A 17,429-nucleotide genomic window follows, 5' to 3' on the forward strand; every position below is an offset into this window, starting at 1 on the left:
TTCAAAATTTTTATTTATGCTTATTTGAAAATCAGAGTATTCATTTTTAAAGAATAATGTTGCAGAATTTGTTCCCAGAAAAACATGATAAATACACTATCAAAGCATTCCCGAAGAAATATATTTTATTCATTTTAAAACATTGGGATGTCATCGTCAATACAAAAACATAAGCATAAACATACCTTACATTCATTTACACTAGTGATTTACATTTCCTTTAATCTCTCAGTGCAATGTGTCTTCGTATCGATACCTGTGATACAAATAGACTGAGTGGGTCAGGTTGGGAAACCTGGTGAGTACATAGGGATTTCAATCCCACAATGTTATATCATCTATATATGTTTTAGAACATCACAACATATACAAATTCACCTCATATAAGCAATTTACCCCACCCCGTCGACCCTCACAACGACACCGTCTATACTCTCAGATCTAAAATTTACCTCTTTACCTAATCCATACTCCCGGATCTAAAATTTACCTCTTTAACTAATTCCTAATCCCGGATCTAAAATTTAACTCTTTACCTAATCCATACTCTCGGATCGGGTATGTCTGATCTATACTCCTGGATCAATAACTATGCCCATTCCATACTCTCTGACTAGGGACAATTGACTAAGTCTAATTCCTGCTCTCAGATCAATGACAAATTTTAAAGTTCTACCCTCTGTGTATATCTCACTCGTACTCATAAGGAGATACTACCCAATATTCCTCTTAATTAACTTAGGTTTACTCTGTATCATCATATAATTATTAGATATGCTCTTAACACGTATTTCAGGCAATATCAAATATTTCACACACAAATATATATATTTAATACTTTAATCAATACTTGTATTAAACTCGTGTTCATCAAAGGGACTATGCACCCACCTTAGTAGCATGATTTGATAGAATTTAACTAGAAACACTCAGCGGTTTGTGATCGTCGGGCTCGGGACAATGAACGCCTTCAACAAACGCGAGAGAGAGAGAGAGATAGAAAAGAATTTGGTGTAAGAATTGTTAGTGTCGAGCTTGCTATTTATAGGCTGTTTTGGGCTCTCTCACGTCTTGAGGCCTGGATGCATCACCTCGTAGACTTTCCATTTGCGTTTCTATCGTTGAAAGGTGTCCGGATGACTTCTCACGTCGTGAAAATACATGCTCACGTCGTGAGCCCTAAACTTATCACTCCATAGACTTTCCATCTGCATTCTAGCCTTGAAAAGTGTCCATTTGACTCCTCATGTCGTGAGAATACATGCTCACGTTGTGAGCCCTGGCAGATTAGGGTTTCTGCCACGTGTCATGCTCTCAGACAACTACATCTTCGGAAGATCATAACTTTTGCATACGAGCTCCATTTGTTATGTTCTTTATATCCATGCGTAGGTGGAGACGTACTCTACAACCTTCGTTTAGATCAATAAGGCTAAAAAGCACATTATCGTAAAATCACTTTTTACGATTCCCGGTGTCATGTCGGTTTTGTCGCGAAACTTCGATAGGTCATAACTTCTTCGTTATAACTCAGATTTCGGCGTTCTTTATATGTACGGAACCCTTGTGACATATAATACAACTTAGTTAAGATTATTTATTCTAAATAATCCTCTATCAAAAAGTCATTTTTGACGCTTATCGTTTCTAAATTGACTAGCCCGAATTTGCGGGCGTTAAAAAAAGTTTTCACTATTCAGGTTGAATTTTAGGGTTGGTCTCCAAGGTGGGTGGCTGATGGAGGAGATGATGACAGATGTTATTAGTGAGAAGATGGATGGAAGGGAAGGAAGCATGGCTTGCTGGGATGTTTTACAAAAGCAAGAAGCAAGAACTCAACATGTTCTATTTTTTAGAGAGTGTGTGTGAGGTTTTTTGGGGATGGTGTACTGGGCAAAGAGAATAGGTGGTACATATAACAAATAAGGGAACGCAGGCCATAATCGAGGGATATCAGCCGAGATATCAAGATTCAACATTGACTCCATTGGGGATTAAAATGGCTATGTCAAAAGAGATAAGAGCTAGAGACCTATTCAACAAATTCCTAATTTGGTGATAAGAGTTATCTCACGATTCAACTTGTTGATCGGATAATGCATTGTTTATTGTACATTCAACTTAAAGCTTTGGACGTCTTAAATCTATTTATAGAAATAATAAGGTTTTTATAATAATATAGTAAGATATATATACAACATTACATCCTAGGATGTTTAATAAAACATTGTTAGTCTTACCGCAACTAGGCCCACCCACTCTAATGATATAAGAAAGGTTTAAGGATGTTTCTTTGATTCCCAATGAGGTTGGTTTCAAAAGCTCATTTCCTACTACCTGCACAGTCTCTTTGCATTTTGATTGTAGTTACCGAAAGGTTTTGATAGCATAATGTTCAAGTTAAAAGTAATAACTTAAAGTATTAAAACAAAATCCTATTTTATAAGTAAAAATGTAAATCATATGCTACCCATGAATAACACACATTTTCTTTATAATCTGTTGATGGAACGTGTGCGGTTTGAAACGACACATTAATTTGAGAGTATAGTTGAAAATGATGTGGCACTCGTAAATCTCAAGCATAACTTGAGACGGGAATCACACAGTTTTTGCATGGTTGATTCACCATCTAATCTATGATCCACGTCATCCCTATCATAAACCAAGATGAGAAAAATCAATATTAACATGCCATTGACCCTAGGTAATGAATCTCAAGGATACAGGATTTTCATAGTGACTGGAATTGGTAAATAGTATTTCCTGCCTAAATAACTTCACGGTGTGACTATGCCATCCCTCTTCGCATCCTAAAGTGAAATATAGATCCTAACCTTGGTAAATAATTTTTGTTTTGGCCAAATTATTTTTAAGGATTAATTATATCAAACTAATTAAGACCTTTTTTCTTCTATAGATAACTGGTCCTAACAACAAAAACAACAACCCTCCTCCTCTTCATCCTCCACCACCACCTCACTCAAATTTATTGTTCCTATCAGTACTGTTAAAGGAAAAAATCAATGAAACCAATTATCTCGATTGGATCCGAACATTGAGGATCACCCTAAGGTACGGGAACAAGGAGTATGTTCTCGATGAAGATGTCCCCGAACTTAATGATGACCAAACAACTGCTTATGATAAGTACTACGATGAGTCAATTAAGGTTGTTTGGCCTTATGTTAGCGACCATGTCCTATGAGCTCCAAAAGGGCATTGAGAATATTAGGGCATATTACATATCTACCAGCTCAAGGAAATGTACTTCGAGAGGATTCTGGGGATATAAAGAACGTCGAAAACGGAGCTCGTATGCGAAAATTATGGCAGTACGAAGATTTGCGAGAAAACACATGCACTGATGACGTGGCATCACTAGAGTGTGCCATGTGGTGAGAGACCATGCTAGAGATAGAATAGTGGTGAGACACCATACCAGAGATAATGGTGAAAGATCATGCCCAACTAAGAGCAGTCATGTCGCAAAGGATTGATGACAACTACAGACTCTTCTAGACAGTCCAGTGGAACACTAGCAGACTCGTAATCTGTAGGTGTTAATGAATCATACTATCCGGGAGTATGGATTGTGTGTTCATTCGAGTACTCTATCCCCTTCATGGTTTCCTTACTGACATGTATCACTAAGGAATCCCCAATACAATGTTGTTTACTCGTTGTTACAGAGATCCTCTAGGATAGGTCCCTTGATATTATCATTTTAGGATCGAAGAGTGAGAATAATGGGAATGGGTAATCGGGATTAATCTGTTTGGTGTGTTATATATACTTAAAACAATAATATTGTGGGTTGGAAACCCTATGTGCTCACCAGGCTCCCAAGCCCGACTCACTCAGTTTCTTTGTATCACAGATAACGGTACGAAGTTACAATCCACTGAGAGATTCAACGAGTAGATGCTATTAGTTGTCACACCCCCAAACCGGAACGGCGGAAACGTTCGGGGGCGGAGGACGTCATGTACAGTATCACAACAATTGCATAATAGTAATCAAAGTACAACAACCATGTATTAATAAAGTATAAGTTTTTACATATGTGTTCAAGTCATTGTATATATGACACCAAAATGTATGACAAAAGTTAAAAGACATGAGTCTATAATGCTCATTCTTCTCAAAAACCCGTGGATGTACCTGTCTATTGATTTCCTGAGAATACAAGTAGTTTTGAAAAGAGTGTCAACAATTAAGTCGGTGAGTTCATAAGCATGTTTGTAATTGAAATCCGTTGTTTGTTCCTTAAAAATGTAAGTATGTTTTTCCCAGAAAATCCTATATTTTCTGTTGTAATATGTTATAATAAAAAAGTAAATAATTATTGCACTCTGAGATAGTAAAGTGTAGTTTTAACTCACATAAAACCATGAAAAGTATGTTCCCTCTAAACTGGAATAATATTTTGTATTTATACTTGTATGGAAACTATGTAATTGTAAATATTTGGATTCACCAGTTGTACTTGTAAAATATTGTATTATAGTTTTATTATTTAATAAACCTACGTGAAGTTGTTTACTTATTCATACACTACTCGCATTGTTCAATACCAAATTGTGAGTTATTATGACCATGCTTGATGACCTAAGATGGCCTGAACACGACGTTCTTCAGGTGTCGAAAACGGTACGACATTTATCACCACAGGCCTGCCGTCCTAGCTGTTGCAAGCAGCTCAGGTGCGGGATTGTCAGTCCCGCATAGATCTATACACAAGTGTAACGCTCTCCCTCCAGGAGACTCTGGTTATAATTTTAGGACTTGGTTGGTAATTAGATAAGTACGTGAAGTGTGTCTCACAAATGCTATATTGACGGTTACGTGTAGAATAATGAAAAGTTACTTTGAAATAAATAAACTATAAGTATATCTCATAAACTATATTTATTATAGTTTATATGTTTGTTTTTCATAATGTATTTTGAATATGTAAAGTAGTGCATATGATCCATAAACTATACTTATTACGGGTTGCTACATTAGTGCAATGAGTTATTGTAAGACCTGTAATGATTACGTTTATACTTATGTTTCTTGTATCAATTATGACATCCAAAAGTTATAATAATCAATGAAAATATTTCTTTGGAGATACTATTATGGCACAAATTCCGCATTTATAAATAAACTTTGTTTTAAAAATAAGCATAAATAAAACGGTCTTTTCCGGCCGAGAAAATTGGGCATAAAGCACATCCCAAAAAAATTAAGAAATCCAAACCCATCATAAAAACCCACTTCGGAATATCAAATCTGAATCACTTCATAATCAATAACAACCCCCCTCAAATTCACATCGGTCTTCAAGATCTAACATAGAAGATCATTCGCTAAAAATAATACCCATACCGAATTCTCCCCCTTTTTATAATCTAAATATGATTATAAAACCTCCAAATAGGAATGAGAATGTGCTCAAATTGGATTTATAAATGTTATACTCCTCCTCGACAATTGAAATGAACTTGAAGCTTTAAATCCGGAAAAATCAATAAATTTGACATTTTTAGTCAAAATTTGAGATTTTGATTTTCGGATTGCCTTGGACTTGAACCGGAATAAATTTTTTCATATTAAAAAAAACACTTTGCAAAAATATCAACTTTGAAATCCCGAGAAATCTCTCCAAACGTTGCAAAGGTTTCTGATTCTGGGTGAAAAATGCCAAGTTGCTGAAAATCAAAGGACCAAATGTGTAACTTTGGTTATCTTCTTCCTCAATTTTTGTTAGGGGTAGAGCGTTCCCCGATCTCTCTTGGCAATAGTTTACCTTTCTAATGTTCTGCCTTGATGAGTGGGAGAGGTAGCCGAATTAGGATATCACTACTGGCACGGACTACGCAGGAAGTTGCGATCCTAAAATGAACTAGAAAAATGAACCGCCCATTACCAATACCAAATTAAAGAAACACAGCAACGCCAACTTCAAATATTGAAACTTCGATAAACCTTCAATTAGAACTCAAGTCTCACCCATCGAAGTCCATTCTTCGACCATTCAATCTTCGACTCGAACACGATTCTCCACTATCGAAGTCTATTTTCCGGCAATGCCGAAACACCATCGAACCATAGTCGAAATGCCACTGAACCACCATCGAAGAGTCATCGAACCTTTGACGTCCTTCGACTCCACTTCGATCCTTCCCGATTTCGATACATAAAATCTTGTTAACGTATATTCACTTCAAACCCAGCTGAGGTATCGAACCATGTTAAATAACATCAATTTTGACCTTTTGAATACGATATACACCTAATGATACTTCGACCACCAACATTGACTTTCTAAACCCATCTGTTCTTCCCGTTCTCGTTACAATATCGAAAGTAACAACATTTTGCTTCAAGCTACATATGCACAGGAACATTAATTTTGACTATTAATCTATAGTTATTGACTGTTCATCTATAATTATTGACTATTCAAGCTACATGTACACAAGAACATTTTGCTTTAAGTTACAGTTAGACATCACATCGTATAGTTCATGTCCAAGTGGGAAACTGTTGGAAAGAATGTCCAAGGTCATAGTTGTAGGTAATATTTCTAATAATAACTGGGTCTTTTGGGTTGCCCTTAAGACCCAATTGAGCAATTAAAAGACAAAAAGGATTTAAGAAAAATTAGTTTATTAATTTGTCATGGTATGATAAATTAATTAGAAACTATTTTGGAATTAATTGAAAATTAATTAATTAAAGGGACTAAATGTTTATTAATTAAAAATTTTAAATAAATAGAACATTCCAGAAGACTATGGATAGGGGATGAATTTTAGGATAAACCATATCATGGTTTTCAGTTGATTTGGGATTAAGTAACTCTAAGTCTATAAATAGGGAACTAGGGATCAAACCCTAGATGCTCATTCCTTCCTTGAAAATTTGGCCTCCTCTCTCTTGCCTCTTATTGGACGAAAATAAACCCTTTAGGGTTTATAATTTTCGCTTTTTCATATCCCCTCTCCTAGGGTTTGTCGTTTTCCTCTCTTGGTGATCTTAGGTGTGATACCATTAGATGGATTCTCCTTTGGGTCCTTACATCCAAGCAATGGTGGCAAGAACCGATCTCAATCAAGGAGGTATCTAGCTTCTAAAGAATTATGTTATTCTTATTACTTTTGTAGTTACAATAATATAATGAACTTAGATCCTTATAGGTTACATGAGCACATAAGAATTTTTATATGCTTCCGCTATTTATGAACTTGTGTTAGCATGGCTAAAACTTATCAACCAAATGTTCCAAATGATTTCTAAGCAAAAGTCTTCAAAATCTTTGGTCTCCTGATGGTCTCCTATGGCATGTATACAAGAGAAAATGCTAAAATCTTGAAATAAGGCTAAAAGGGAAAATGCCTAAAAAGTGGTTATATGTGACCCAAGGTCTATGTGGAATTAATGTAATTTCACACTATCTGTGTGAAAGCTAAAGTATGTCGCTCAATTTGGGAATTTTTCAAAAGTAGGTTGCTAAAACTGCATTTTTCCAATCAAATGACCATGTGAAATCAGTGAAAAATCACACGGTCCAACTTTAATCACACAGTCTGTGTCCTACCCTAGTCTGTGTCCTACCCTGGAGTTCCAACCATCTTAATATTTTCTATTTCGTCTGTTTCTCGCTTGAATACTCTGAAATTTTGACTCGATCATCCTTAAAATATTTCAATCCTCAAACCACCTAAAATAACCATAAATATATGGAAAAAAGATTGTTCACCCGAAAAATATACTTTATGACATAATATGAGTGAAAGAAAGGTTTTAAGACTAAAGGATATGCATAAATGGTACAAAAAATATGCAAAAAGGTGCACAAAATGCACCTAACAACGTTCGGCTTTAAAACCACCGGTTACATATCTTAGTCTTCCGGTAGAATCAAATATGAATTTGATTTCAAGCAGGAAAGAAGTGGTTGATAAATTCATGTTGCAAATTGCTAATTGGAATATTAATCTTCTTTCCGTTGGTGACCGTCTCACACTTAGCGAGTCAATACTTGAGAATATGGCAATGTAATTTATGGATCTATTCTATGTCCCTCAAAAAATTATCGACACTTTGAAATCTCTTAGGAATATATTATTTTTTGGGACTGATTTTGATGATAAAATTTTTACTTGGGTTAAATGGAAAAAAATGACAAACAAAGAGGGCGACGATCTCAATGTTGTGATAAAGCTTGGTGGGTTCATGTTATAAAAAACATACACAGTGAGAATAGACATTACATTTCTAATATTCTACTCATCATTCGCACCCCCAGTGGATTCATATCTTGCATTTTGCTAAACGAGTGAACGTCAAAGGTATCAATCTTTACTATTTTTGTGCTCGGAGAGGGGGTGATGGTAAACATGTATTTTTAAGAAGATAATTGGTTGGGAGATACACCTTTGAGAACCCAGTTTTGGAGAATTTTATTTTGCGTCCATACGTTTTAATTTGAAGGTACAAAGCTTGCTTGTTGTACAGAATATGACGCATGCAACGGTGCGAAAGACCCTTCCACTCTTTTCGGCATTAGCGGCGAGTGGAGTGCCACAATCTCGTTCGTTGGGCGATTCAGCAAGCCAAATTGTACTAATGCGATTCATTCGCCTACTATCCTATAGAGTAATTCAACCTTAGTAAGACTAGGGCTAGGAAAACTCATTCTATCTGGCCAGGTAGGTGAAACGTCTAGCTTGGGGGCGCACCAAATCCCTAAAAGACCTTGGTGATTCTCCCATTTCAAAATATGACGATGAAAACCATAATAATTCCGAACTTCACTTAAAGAGTCTTGTATACATGTTGCCTCAACTTTCACTTAAAGTTCACTTAACGAGATCATGATGTTCTTAATGAAAAATTGCAACAACTTGCAGGTGTAGTGCAGAGGTAATAAAGCGATGCTAGATCATGACGTTCTTAATGAAAAATTGCAGCTTTAACGACAGTTGGCACCGCCGGTGTGGCGATAACCATCTGCGACAAGCCGACAACCCCTTCTTGTTAAATCTCCAGCAATAACAAATATAAATCTTTGGAGAAGAAACGAGTGAAGAGGTCACCGACAAAAAAGTAATTTGCGGCGAGCAAATCACGGTAACAAATGCTCATGGGTAAGAAAAAACCGAGTCTATTTGCTGTTTTCTTTATGGAAGGAAATTTCCTGATCCACTTTCCTTGAAAAATCTTCTACGATTTTGTAAAGGGTGCTGATTTTGCCACGGAGCCTTTTTATCTATCCACATAAAAAATAAGATATTGACAATAATACCCTTATTTTAATTTAAAGAGAAAGAAAAATCCCTTGACTTGTTTCCAAATGGCACACGAGACACCTTCTTCTTTATTTCTTTTTCCTTCCTCCTTCCTTCTTCACTTCTTTAAATTTTTAATCAGACGCAACTTCCTTCCAAATGGAAAACGCAATCATCTCAAAATCAGTTTTTACAAACCATGGATGCACTCAATTATGTATACCCCATCTGCTTTCAATCGAGTAAACTAGGGCTTGAATCCGACTAATTTGCATCGAATGTGTGAAATCAGGACTAATTGCCATGTATTCGTGTATGGTCATGTCTTTTTTGGTCTTATACGAGTTATGTTCTTCTCAAGCCTTTTGTTCTATTGAATTTTAAAAGTGGATACAAGAAAACAATTGATTTTTCATGTTTGTTTCTAGATGAATCGCTAGGATCCTTGAGAAGCATTATAGTGAATTTGGAGAGTATTTATTGATGATCAGGTGGAGCTTCGATGGTTGAAATGGGTTCCTTGAAAAGGTAATTGTTTCCGGTGGAAAACTACATGATACTGAGTTGCTCCGAAGTTATTAATAAAAAAAGGGATAGTTTTTCACTGGGATTTGTATGTTTTGTGTAATAAAGTTACAATCAGTTGTTCGGCTATTATTTCTCGTCACAACTGCGGTATTGATTTTGTTTCTAGTGCAAGCTAGTGTTGAAGTCTCCTCCACAGATTTGTTGGTTTTGTTGTCCACATTAAAAGTTGAATTAGTAGGTACTTTGTTATGTAGTAATTTGGTTTATATGAAAGTCGCGTTACTCGAATCTATAGGCATAAGGACTCGTCTTTCTTTTTCCTAAATATTTACATATTAAAAACGAAGGGTATAAATGTCACAATATTATTTTTTCCGTGGAACAATCAAAAGTTCACCCATACAAAACTTTTTAATGTTTCGCCACCTCTTCTAGCAAATAGGGCATCTATATCCTAATCTCTCTGTCCTGTACTAAAATAAGTCGATATGAAAACTCAAAACAGAAAATTTTGATAAGGTTTCATCGACTCCATAGGTTTGATCAGTCTTAAAAAGTTGGTACAAAGTTAGTACAAATCACCTCGGTCGATTTCTATGTCCTAGCTATTGTGTTTATACCATGATAGAAAAGTGAATCTCGTAAATAGTTTAAAGACCGAAAAAATTAGAAGGATAGGAATTTACCAAGAAAAGTTCACATTTGACAAAGTTCATTAAAGTAGACAAAACTTTTATTATAACTTCATAATTCATAACCCTCTACACCACAACAACCAAACTACTACTCTCTTCCTAACACACCAAAACCCATAATCCTACATTCATCTCACCATTTTCGATTACCCTTAATCCACCTCTTCAATCTTGGGTCCAGCGCCACCACCGGTGGAAGGTCCGTCATCCTCCATATCTCCACCCATATCCGGCCCACCTGCACCACCCTGATACATCTTTGCAATAATCGGATTACATATCCCTTCAAGCTCCTTCATCTTGTCCTCAAACTCATCAACCTCCGCCAGCTGGTTCCCATCCAACCAGTGTATCGCCTCCTCCACCGCATCCTCCACCTTCTTCCTGTCATCCGCCGCCAGCTTTGAGCTAATCTTCTCATCTTTAATCGTGTTCCTCATGTTATACGCATAGTTCTCCAACGTGTTCTTCGCCTCCACCTTCTTCTTATGCTCTTCATCCTCCGCCTTGTATTTCTCCGCCTCCTGCACCATCTTCTCTATCTCCTCCTTCGACAGCCTTCCTTTATCATTTGTAATCGTGATCTTGTTCTTCTGTCCTGTCGTTTTATCTTCAGCCGACACATTCAAAATCCCGTTAGCATCAATGTCGAAACAAACGGTGATCTGTGGAACACCACGAGGAGCAGGAGGGATCCCGGAAAGCTCGAATTTTCCGAGCAGGTTGTTGTCTTTAGTTCGTGTTCTTTCACCTTCGTAAACCTGAATCAAAACGCCTGGTTGATTGTCAGAGTAAGTAGAAAACACCTGCTCTTTCTTGGTCGGAATGGTGGTGTTTCTGGGTATCAACACCGTCATAACACCACCAGCAGTTTCAAGCCCTAGAGACAGAGGGGTGACATCGAGAAGAAGCAGATCCTGAACTTTTTCGTTTCCTTCGCCGCTTAAAATGGCGGCCTGAACGGCAGCTCCATAAGCCACCGCTTCATCTGGGTTGATGCTCTTACAGAGATCTTTCCCGTTGAAGAAATCCTGCAACAGTTGTTGAACTTTAGGAATCCGGGTTGACCCACCCACGAGAACCACGTCGTGTACGTTGCTCTTATCCATCTTCGCGTCTCTCAAACACTTCTCGACTGGATCCATACACTTTCTGAACAAATCCATGTTCAACTCTTCAAACCTTGCACGGGTGATTGTAGAGTAGAAATCGATTCCTTCGTATAGAGAATCAATTTCGATTGTGGTTTGAGCAGTTGATGAAAGAGTCCTCTTCGCTCTTTCACAAGCGGTTCTCAATCTCCTCAAAGCTCTTGCGTTCCCACTAATATCTTTCTTGTTCTTCCTCTTGAACTCCTGAACGAAGTGGTTAACCATCCTGTTATCGAAATCTTCCCCGCCCAGATGAGTATCTCCGGCAGTCGACTTCACCTCGAAAATGCCCTCTTCAATGGTGAGGAGAGAGACATCAAAAGTGCCACCACCCAAGTCGAAGATCAGCACGTTCTTCTCGCCAACACTGGCAGCCTTCTTGTCGAGCCCATAAGCAATGGCGGCTGCAGTTGGCTCGTTGATGATTCTCATGACGTTAAGACCAGAGATGACACCGGCGTCCTTAGTGGCTTGTCGCTGTGAGTCGTTGAAGTATGCAGGGACAGTGACCACCGCGTTCTTGATGGTGATGCCAAGGTAGGCTTCAGCGATTTCTTTCATCTTGATTAAAACCATGGAAGAGATTTCTTCAGCAGAGAATTGCTTCTCTTCGCCCTTGTAGTTGACGACAATCATGGGTTTGTCTCCGGCGCCCGGGACGACTTTAAACGGCCAATGCTTCATGTCACTTTGCACCGATGGATCAGAGAATCTTCTCCCGATTAAACGCTTAGCATCTGCAGAGATCACATAATGAATTCATCCAATTAGACTTGAAAAACGCTCAAAATTAACAAAAATATCCAGAAACCATTCAAAACTACCATCATCCACACTCCATAAAAAAATTTATAAAAATAGCATCTTCAAGACATTAGCGAGAGAGAAAGAGAGCATACCGAAAACAGTGTTTGTTGGATTCATGGCCACCTGATTCTTGGCGGCATCCCCAATAAGACGCTCGGTGTCCGTAAAAGCAACATAAGACGGCGTCGTCCTGTTTCCCTGATCATTAGCAATGATCTCCACACGATCATGCTGCCAAACACCGACGCATGAGTAAGTCGTTCCTAAATCAATACCAATCGCCGGTCCTTCACCTTTCCCCGACATATTTCCGATCACCCACCAAAAAACAGATTGAATAGACGAATATTACACAGAAATAGTTTGCACGATATTACTGATAGCTTGTTTATTCTCTTGATGAGGAGGGGGTATGGTAGCTGGGTGGTTTTATAAAGGGTAAAGGTTGTATTTCCAGAATGTTCTTGCCTCTTAAGATATGGCAATTGTCAAGTTTCTGGGCATGGAACGTGCTACAGAAAGAAACAGTCGGTTTAAATTTTGTCAAACTTGTTTTTCTTTTTCCTCTTCTTTTCCGCCCTGGTTGGTTCCAGAGTCTTCTGTTTATTACAACAATTTTGTGCCATTTGTTTAGGTTAATTATTATTGACTTGCTTTATATACATAGACTCACAGAGTAGTCATTTAATTTTTTTTAAAAATAATAATATATAGGCTGGTCTGTTTTTTTCTGCCTCATCTGCGATTTCTTCAAGGGACATTATACAAATGTCTAATTTATATGTTACTCAAGTGACATTATACAAATGTCTAATTTATATGTTACTAGTTTATAAGTCCTGGGATTTCTTCAAGTGACATTATACAAATGTCTAATTTATATGTTACTGGTTTATAAGCCGTGGGAACCACGGTTACAAAATAAAATTAATTCAATTTTCATAGCAAAAATTCATAATTACTAATCAATTATTTTACATAAGTAATTTTAAATAACCTATTAATTAAGAGATATACCGAAATTTTAAAGTTAGTTATAACTTTAAAGTTAACATATAATTAAAAAAGTAAATGTTTCTATAAAAAGTTTAGAATCAATTAGTTAAAACCTTAACGTCATTAATTGTGATAGTGATTTGCCTAATATATATCATTGACACATGTCATAATATTAATGTGGGGTTGTATTAGAATGACACATGACAAAAGTAGATTAAAACTATTCTTTTATTAGTATAGGGATCTTGTATAAAAATGATTACCATAAATACCATGGCTAATTGGTTAGGCTCGTGACAAAATCAGAATCCATAAGCAAAATTGCAGACCGTACAATCTTACTTGTACAAAAATGATATTTTTTCCAAACCTTAAATACTATGGGCTCATGGTTAGGCCCATGACAAAATCGGAGTCTATAAGTACGATTGCAGCCCATTAAGTACCACATGCAATTTTAACGTGTATTTGGAAGAACCCTCTGTCAATTTGAACAACATGAAGCCCTTGGATATCAAAATATGAGAAACAAATCTCATCAAATTATGAAAAAATAATTTTCATTCAAATATAGAAACAAGATTTTATTCAATATAACGTGCAGCCACCTCATTCAAAATTTGAAAAAACCTCATTAAACACCGATGAAGCTCATTCCAATCGAAGAACCTTCCAAAACAAATAAACACAACGCACCATATGGTGCTTCAAATCACTTGGTTTGAAAGACATCTCAATATCTTCAAAAAATTCTTGCTTAACCATATTTTCTTGAATCAAAAGATGAACATTACCAAAAGGAGTGCAACTAAGATGGTTGGGTGGAAAATGAACCTACCAATGATGTTCATATTTGTTGCTTCTAAAAGCGTTCTTAGTTCAGTTCCTGATTTTTAGGAGATAGGTCTAAAAGATAAAGTACAATGTGCTTATGAGAAATAATGCATGGGTGTTTGTTCCTAGATCTGCAAGTGTCAATGTCGTTCATTGCATATGGTTATTTTAACATAAACATCACATCGATGGCTCTGTTAGTCGATACAAGGTTATCATCGTCGCTAACAATCACAATCAACAACTAGGGATCAAATGCAATAAAACTTATAGTCCGGTAGACAAACCCACAATTATCAGTACAGTCCTCAGCCGTGCAGTCTCTAGCGTTAGGACAATATTTTACACACTCATCACTCTAAAACATTATATATGCATTAACCACTGGGTTTTACTGATCTCGTTTGACCATCTCATGTTTATCTATTACATAAATCATTATATCACCTCAATCAAGCAACACATTCATGGTTCCAACGATTTCCACGTATGTTACCTCACTAAATTTTGTTAATAGCAAGACCGACTCATCTTAATTTTTTTTACAAGAATAACTTTGACCTTCTCAAAATTCTCTTATATGTAGATGACATCATCTTCACCGACTCATTACAAGGATTTCTTAATTGCATCATCAATGCACTTGGTCGAGGGATTTCAATGACCAATCTCAGGTCACTAATATTGTCTCAATATTTCGATCTCTCGATCTCATCAATGCATGTTTCTTCCTCATATGAAGAATGCAACCAATATTTTGAAACATGAGAACATGATTTATTGCAATGTTAACAAAACTTCTATTGAAATTTACCGTAAAGTAGCCTCTTCCGGGAACTCGTAGCCAACCCAACCAAATACCATGGTCTTGAAGGGGCACTACAATACTTGACTTTTACACGCCTGAACATATCTTACCTCTCTACAATACTTGGAAGCTTACCATCTATAGTTTTTCTATTCTCAAAGCTCCCAAAAAATCATTGGTTTGTTGGAAAGCATTAGGTAAAAATTCTTGTAGGAAAGAGATGAGTCTAAAAAGAAGATTAAGTGGGTCGCATGGCAAAAGATGGTTTCCCCTAAAAGTTTTGGAGGACATGAAATTGGATGCTTGAGGAACTTCAACTTAGCTCTTCTTTCTAAGCAGTGGTGGAAGTTAAAAACATAAACTCTTAGCCTATGGTCTTGTGTATTCTGTGCAATTCATAAGCTTAACGGACATGATAAATGTTTATTGGCCGAAAAATTCATTCTGAATTGTGTCTAAATATAGCAAATATTGAAGACGATAAGATGGAAGAGGGTGTTAACTTACCCGATCTCTTCCAAAGAAAAGTCAAAATTGGATCAAGTACAATGTTTTGGAAAGATGAGTGGAGCGGGAGAAACCACTCTCAAGAACAAGTTCCCATGCCTATACTTAGTCGAGTTCCAGAAAATTGTTTAACTTCAAAGAGGGTTAACACTTCAAATATTCAACTAAATTCTTGGATTTGGAATTGGAAAACCCGTTGAGGAGGGGCGGAAAATCAATTGGTGTTAGAATCCTAAGTCAAGTAGGACTTGGAGACCAAGTAAGAATGAGATTTTAAGCAAGTTGGTTTTAGAATCCTAATCTTGTTCTACAAGTCGGTAGAATGTAGGTCTATATATACGTTGTTTTTTGATCGAGTTATGATCATTGAGAGACATTGTAAACATTGTGAGTTTTGAGTGATTTTCTCATAATAATCAAAAAGTTATTTTGGTTAATAGTGTTTACATATTCTGAACTTGAATTGATATTAGAGCCAAGAACAAGGGCTCTGAGATCGAATCACTTACCTGTTCACGACCCAGGTCAACATGTCGGATGGAGAAGGGGGAGGAGGAGCTGCTCCAGCGAGGATGAAGGAGATTGGATCGACTTTTGTTCATTGTCCTATGCTCATGTCGACGAATTACATGGTTTAGTCAATGAGAATGAAGGTTGTATTGAAGATTCATAAGGCTTGCAAGATAATTGAACCAGAAACTACAAAAAATAAGACAAAGATTATTTAGCAATGGGTTTGATTTACCAATCAATACCTGAAAATCTTATAATCCAAATCGGTGAACAAGAATCGCCTAAGGGACTTTTGGGATACAATCAAATCAAGGCATATGGGGGCTGAACGTGTGAAGGAGGCGCCATTACAAACCTAAATATCAGAATTTGATCGGCTCAAGATGTCGGAGTCCGAATCAATTGATTCATAAGCCGGAAAGTTGTCTGGTATCGCCTCGAAATCAGCATCCCTCGGAGAAACCATTGACGAATCCAAGTTGGTTAAGAAGTTTTTGAAAACCCTACCCCGATCGAAGTTCATCCAAAATGTAGCATCACTGGAACATGTCTTCGATCTAAAATTTGTCGGCTTTGAAGATGTAGTATGAAGACTTAAGGCGTATGAAGAACGGATTAGGGAGGATGATGACGCCGAAGAAGGGCAATCGAAGGTACTGTTCACAAAGTCGTCTGGTGGTGGTGGTTCGAATAATCACAGAACACAAGGAAAAGGAACGAAAGGTTTTAATGGGGTAGCGGGTCAAATGGTCCGAGTGGATCAAATGGGTCTAAACAAGCTAATCGGGCCTCGCAAGGTGGCAAACCCAGTTAAGGAAATGAGTCTAATTTTGATCAGACCAATTCCAATTCCAATTATAACCGAAATAAGAATAAAACCGAGAAGGACCGTTCAAAAATTATTTGTGATCGGTGAGATAAACCGGGCCACTTTGCGTCTCAATGTCCGGACCGAATTAAAAATTACAAGAGAGTAATTTTGCCGAAAGTGATGATAACGATGAGATCGTATTTTTACACGAGACCGTATTTTTAAACGAAGAAAATGTGATACCGTCTCGATACGATTCACAAGATAACGATGTGTGGTATTTGGATAACGGGGCGAGCAATCACATGATAGGAAACCGGTCGTTTTTCTCCGAACTTGATGAATGCATCACCGGTAGGGTTAAATTTGGAGATAAGTCGTGTGTAAAAATCAAAGGAGAAGTTGCTATACTTTTCCAAGGAAAGAGGGGTTAACAAAGGCTGATGACGGAGATTTATTACATACCGGATCTGAAGAATAATATTATTAGTC

At 37.0% G+C, this 17,429-nt stretch overlaps 1 protein-coding gene and 1 long non-coding RNA gene across 2 annotated transcripts; one reads left to right on the forward strand and one right to left on the reverse strand.

Moving 5' to 3' along the window:
* The first annotated feature begins 8,287 nt into the window (after positions 1–8,287).
* On the forward strand, positions 8,288–10,079 carry LOC145134350 (uncharacterized). Its single transcript, XR_013719083.1, has 3 exons — positions 8,288–8,345; positions 8,907–9,143; positions 9,713–10,079. It is a non-coding gene; the product is annotated as an uncharacterized LOC145134350 (long non-coding RNA).
* Positions 10,080–10,493: 414 nt separating this feature from the next.
* On the reverse strand, positions 10,494–12,996 carry LOC145129847 (heat shock cognate 70 kDa protein 2-like). The gene is made up of 2 exons (XM_079064660.1): positions 12,558–12,996; positions 10,494–12,395 (listed from the first exon to the last, which is right to left on the reverse strand). The coding sequence occupies exons 1-2, from the start codon at positions 12,769–12,771 to the stop codon at positions 10,660–10,662; spliced, it is 1,950 nt and encodes a 649-aa protein (XP_078920786.1). The 5' UTR covers positions 12,772–12,996; the 3' UTR covers positions 10,494–10,659.
* Positions 12,997–17,429: the final 4,433 nt, after the last annotated feature.

This window comes from Lactuca virosa, chromosome 8, assembly GCF_052849685.1.
Source record: "Lactuca virosa cultivar CGN04683 chromosome 8, Lactuca_virosa_CGN04683_v6, whole genome shotgun sequence".
Classification (NCBI taxonomy): Eukaryota; Viridiplantae; Streptophyta; class Magnoliopsida; order Asterales; family Asteraceae; genus Lactuca; species Lactuca virosa.